At 40.8% G+C, this 6,010-nt stretch overlaps 1 protein-coding gene across 1 annotated transcript in view; it reads right to left on the reverse strand.

The window, feature by feature from the left end:
* Positions 1–6,010, reverse strand: part of LOC106881174 (indoleamine 2,3-dioxygenase 1-like) — a 24,819-nt gene that overhangs the window by 12,627 nt on the left and 6,182 nt on the right. The window contains exons 4-6 of the mRNA XM_052975772.1: positions 5,600–5,614; positions 4,700–4,799; positions 2,787–2,904 (exon numbers count right to left, since the gene is read on the reverse strand). Coding sequence (XP_052831732.1) covers positions 2,787–2,904; positions 4,700–4,799; positions 5,600–5,614 — 233 coding nt within the window. The remainder of the gene's footprint in view (positions 1–2,786; positions 2,905–4,699; positions 4,800–5,599; positions 5,615–6,010) is intronic.

Below are 6,010 nucleotides of genomic sequence, written 5' to 3' on the forward strand. Positions count from 1 at the left end.
TAAGAAAAGTATTTTTAAAAAATAAGGCGCAGATTCGACTATGTGTTAAAAATTTTGCATCCCAACCACATGGTACCGAGTTCAGTCCCACAGCGTGGTACTGTGGGCAGGTGTCTTCTACAATAGCCTTGGGACGAACAAAGCCTTGTGAGGTGATTTGGTGGACGGAAACTGAAAGAAGCCCGTCGTGTGTGTGTGTGTGTGTGTGTGTGTGTGTGTCCACTGCCACTGCTCGACAACCGCTGTTGGTGTGTTTACGTACTCCTAACTAGCGGTTCGACAAGAGAAACCGATAGAATAAGTACCAAACTTTAAAAAAGAATAAATACTGGAGTTGACGTGTTCGAGTAAAATTCTTCAAGGCGGTGCCCCAGCATGGCCGTAGTGTAAAAGACTAAAACAAGTGAATGTTAAGAGATTTGAATTTGTTAAGGGAAGTAATTCCTGTAGTGGCTTTTTAGAGTTACAACAGAGTTCTCTCCCTCGATTAAAGAATTACTTCCCCTGTCTGTAAATGCTTTTTATTTCTTATTTTTTGATGTCTTCATTTTTGTGTCCATCTCTCTGTCTCTGTCTCTCCGTGTCTCTGTCTCTGTCTCTCTCTCTTCCTCTCTTTCTCTCTCTCTTTCTCTCTCTCTCTCTTTCTCACTCTCTCTGTCTCTCTCTCCTTCTCTCTCACACTCGCTTTCTCTGTTTTTCCCCCTCTTTCTCTTTTATTTGTTTCACTCTTTGGAATGCTGCCATGCTGGAGCCACTGCCCTGAAGAGTTTAGTCGAAGAGTTTTGGCGTAGGTGGCAGGTCGCAAATGAGGGTGGACTTTACTGCCTGTCTCAATGATCTACCATGGCATGGATGTTCTGCCCCCAGCAAGCTTAATCTTCATATACCATTCTTTTTCGGTGGACTCTCGACAGATGTCCACTACAACTGGCAGCAGAACGGGAAAATCCTTAGTCCTGCAGAACGAGATGTGATGTTAAAAGTGATAAAAGACCCGAACAAGGGGTGGGGATAATTTTGGTATCTTTAGGTCCGTAACTCATCTAAACGCAGATATGAACGTTGAACCCCTTGTCAAAGACAGGCACCAACATTATTGACTAAGGTGTTAGCCGATAGGTTAGCATTTGTCATCGATATTTTGATGGGTAACACATAGATATGCGCCATACAGATCTATGCACAACAACCTACACCTCAAGCGATACAACATACAAAAGGTGAGTAAAGAAAATGATCAAGGCGACACCCTGGTCACTTTGGATCATTTACTAGCTTTCGATAAGAGTGACCGTCAATACTTAGCAGCTGGTTTAGGTTCCATCTTCAAAAGTTGGGTCGCTCTACATATAGCCCTTTTGCCATAGCCAGCGAGAAGAGGAAAATGCCTGCTCTTACTGAAGGTGGTGGATAATATTCATAATGGTGTCTGCTGATAGCCAGATCCACCATAAATGCGATTGTAGCTGTTCAACGTAATTCTACAAATCAGTGGCATCTACTCGATCGTCGGAGTATATGGGCCACTTGTCGAAATCGCTCACGCTCATACGTTCGATCAGTGAAAGCTTCCTGCTGCTACCCTTTCTTTATATGCAAGTGCTCAAGCCCCTATCACGGAAATTAAAGGTTTCGAATGACATCCTGCATCAACTAAGACGTGGGAAAGGTGTGTCGGCATATGCAGACATGCCTGTAATGGTGGTTGGCACTCCGTCGGTTACGACATCGAGGGTTCCAGTTGATCCGATTAACGGAACAGCCTGCTCATGAAGTTAACGTGCAAGTGGCTGACCACTCCACAGACACGTTTACCTTTCACGTAGTTCTCGGGGGAGATTCAGCGTGACACAGTTTGACAAGGCTGACCCTTTGAATTACAGGCACAACAGAAACAGGAAGTAAGAGTGAGAAAAAGTTGTGGTGGAAGAGTACAGCAGGGTTCGCCACCATCCCCTGTCGGAGCCTCGTGGAACTTTAGGTGTTTTCTCTCAATAAATACTCACAAAGCCCGCTCTGGGAATCGAAACCGCGATCCTACGACCGCGAGTCCGCTGCCCTAACCACTGGGCCATTGCGCCTCCACATGCCTCTAATAGCGCCAGACATTAAACACATGGAGGTGATCAGCATTATTCTGAAGGAGTAGAGTACGATGTTACAGGAACAAATATTAACCAAGAAAAGTCGGTGGACCTGCAACTCGCCACCAGGAGAGACAGATCCATGCTTGTGTCAGCTGCATGGAGAGAGGCGCCTTCCTGTAATATCGGATGATCAAGAATCTGATGGGTTCTTTGGTTAATCCTGGATAGACTCATCCTTTGAGCGATTTGGCTATAATTTTCCTGTTAATCTTATTGTTTTTGTTGTTAATTTTATTGTTTAAATAAGTTTATGTAAATCCCTACTCTACTTTGTATTGCCCTAAATGTTTTGTGAATGAATTCGGTAGACAGAAACTTGTGGAAACCGTCGTGTAAGTGTATATGTATGTATGTGCTTTAGCCTGTTTGCCTATATCCATTGCTTTCTAGTTTGACAGAGGAATTCACACAGTCGTCCAGTGGGATCTCCAACCAAGCCCACGTCACCGGGAGAGCCTTCTTTCCAATCGTCTCTCCAGGATTCCTTCACAATGGAGTGACTGATTTACAAAAGGCGCCAGACTAAATCTATCACAGAGGAGCACGAGCCTAAATAACAGCAACAACAACAACAGATCTGTTTTATGTAAGAAGCCTATGTTCCTCAAAATATCGAACGAAATCATTATTTGTACATACCGTGCATTCTGCGAAACACTTTCAACATATTTAATATAACGTCGTTAATCTCACGCAAGCAACGATTGAGTTTTGGTGTGTCAGAATCAGAGACAGCTTGGATAGCTTCCAAAATAGACTAAAGAAAAGTAAATAATCATCAGTAAAACTTTTACTTTAAGTCGTAAAATAATAAAAATATTTATTCTAGATATTTTATGAAAATATAAAACAGTACTAAAAGTATTGCGTTTATGACAAGCGCATTATGTTTATCACAGGGGTATGGCTGTTTGCCAGGTAAATTTTATCATCAGATCAGAAGCTAATAGTGGAGATGAGATCTAGACGAGATCTAGACGAGATTTAAACGAAAGTTAAGATGGCAATATGGTATAAACGATGAGGTGATGGACTGGAAGAATTGATAGAGTTACCGGACAAAGATCCTTTTCGGTATTTACTTGAGTTACCTCTATGTTCTGAGTTTAATTCCTGCTGCTGTCGGCTTTTCTTTCATCCTTCTAGGGTCGATAAAAAAAGTGCCAAATAAGAATAGAAGTCGAAATGAGCAGCTATAATCCAACCATCAAATTTGAGGACTTCACCCATGTTTGAAATCAGTATAGTACAAGTGATATAGTTGTAGATTGGAAACATCATTGGGAAATTCAATTGAAGACGAAGCCGACCTTGTTTTCCACTTTTCTTTGGTCGATAAAATAATTACCAATCAAATACTGGGATTGATTTAATCGATTAATCTTTCCAACAATGCAAAACTTTATGACAAAGTTAGAAGTGGAAATGCTTTAACTTAGAACTGCAACTGTAACTTTTAGTTTTCGAGTGTGTTCTTGCACCGCTTTTTCCATTCATCTTCAAAGATGAAACAAAAATTCTAAATATTGATTTACAATTTTGACACAAGGCCAGAAATTACGGGGAGAGGATAAGTCGATTACATCGATTCCAGTGTTCAACCGAATCGGTACTTATGTTATCGACCCTGAAATAGTAAAAGCCAAAGTCGACCCCGGTAGAATTTGAACTCAGAACGAAGAGATGAACAAAATGCCAATAAGCATTTTGCCCGGGATGCTAACGACTCTGCCAACTTACAACCTTAAAATTTTTTTAATATTAGTTTCAAATTTTGGCACAAGGCAAGCAAGTTCGTTGGAGTTAAGTCAATTACATCGATCCAAGTGTTTAACTTGTACTCATTTTATCGACCTCGAAAAAATGGAAGGTAAAATTGATCACGGTGGAATTTGAACTTAGAACGTGAAGACAAAATACCGCTAGGCATTTTGCCCAGTGTACTAACGATTCTGCCAGCTTACCGCCTTATAATTCATAAAATATTCCTTTCTGCTATATGCACAAGGCCTGAAATTTCGGTGAGGGAGAGGACTAGTCGACTACATCGACCCTAGTGCTCAACTGGTACTTATTGTGTTGACCCTAGAAAGGATGAAAGGTAAAGTCGACCGCGGCGGAATTTGAACTCAGAACGTAAAGACAGACGAAATACCGCTAAGCATTTCGCCCTATGTCCTAACGATTCTTATTTCTTTATTTCTGGTGCTGTGGAAGTTCATTTAGTTGAGAGTGACCTATTGCTGCGAGGTCTTGTGGGCAGGAGCTTCTGATGTAGCCCTTTTGCCCACGTTTGTAGCGTCTTAACATTCGTCCTTCCACCATGACTCGGAGAGCTGTGCCATCTGGATGTTTTATCAGGTCTAGAATGATTTCTAAGTCTTGTTGGGCGACCTGGATTATAATTTCAAGGCCTTGGCCCCACTAGCTTTGTAACCCAGCGTGGTTGCAGTCCAATGCTTGAAACGTGTAACAGATAAAAGAAAACTTACGATATGCAAATAACGAATCCTAAACTGAAAACAGCATTAAAATGTTGGCTGATACTTAACCTGGATTGCTGCTGCGAATTCAAATTCAATTTGTATTGTGACTGTAAGAAACCATTCGGCATTTTCACCTTCAGTCACATTGTAAAGACATCGGAGGTTACTGGTTAAAATAGAAGTTATATTTGGGCTTTATATAGATAGACGTACAGACAGACAGACAGACAGAGTGTTGTTGGCACTCCGTCGGTTACGACGACGAGGGTTCCTTATGATCCGATCAACGGAACAGCCAGCTGGTGAAATTAACGTGCAACTGGCTGAGCATTCCACAGACACATGTATCCTTAATGTAGTTCTCGGGGAGATTCAGCGTGACACAGAGTGTGACAAGGCTGACCCTTTGAATTACAGGTACAACAGAAACAGGAACAAAGAGTAAGAGAAAGCTGTGGTGAAAGAATACAGCAGGGTTCACCACCACCCCCTGCCGGAGCCTCGTAGAACTTTAGGTGTTTTCGCTCAATAAACACTCACAGCGCCCAGTCTGGGAATCGAAACCGCGATCCTACGACCGCGAGTCCGCAGCCCTAACCACTGGGTCATTGCGTCTCCAGATAGATAGATAGATAGATAGATAGATAGATAGATAGATGCATAATTACACATAACACACATGCATACATTTAAAAACAGCACACACACAATAATTCACCCCAACACACACACACGCACATAAAATGAAAAAAAAAGATCTTTGTATGACTGTTAGTTTAATATCAGGTAATTATTTCTAATTAAATTGTTATGCTCTAACAAATAATTATGACGATAAAATAATTAATTTCTCTTTCAGGTCAGTTTTGTGTGAAAAACTTAATAATAGGGATTTCACACAAATTGATATTATTCTCCAGAACAAATTAGTTGTTAGTTTAGAATATATTTATAAAACATACTCACTCTAACTCCAGGGGCCTGAAGTGTAAGAAATATCATAAAAACAATATAAAATACTACGCAAAAAAAAAAAAAACAGATTTTAAAATATATCAAAAATATTTTTTAAATGGATGTAAGAAACGAAACAGCTTTACGAAACTACACTAATCTGACATGTACAGAAATATAAGCTTTTCTGCTAAAGGCACAAGGTCTGACCTTTTAGAGGAGGTGGTTAAGTTGATCACATCGACACCAGTACTCAACTGGTACTTAATTCATCGACCCCAAAAGAATGAGAAGCAAAGTCGACCTCGGCAGAATTTGAACTCGGAACGTGGCGACGTGCGAAATACAGCTAAGCATTTCATCCAGCGCGCTAACGATTCTGCCAGCTAGTCGCCTTATTTACAGTAATATAATACCAGTAAT

This window comes from Octopus bimaculoides, chromosome 22 (genome assembly GCF_001194135.2).
Source record: "Octopus bimaculoides isolate UCB-OBI-ISO-001 chromosome 22, ASM119413v2, whole genome shotgun sequence".
Classification (NCBI taxonomy): Eukaryota; Metazoa; Mollusca; class Cephalopoda; order Octopoda; family Octopodidae; genus Octopus; species Octopus bimaculoides.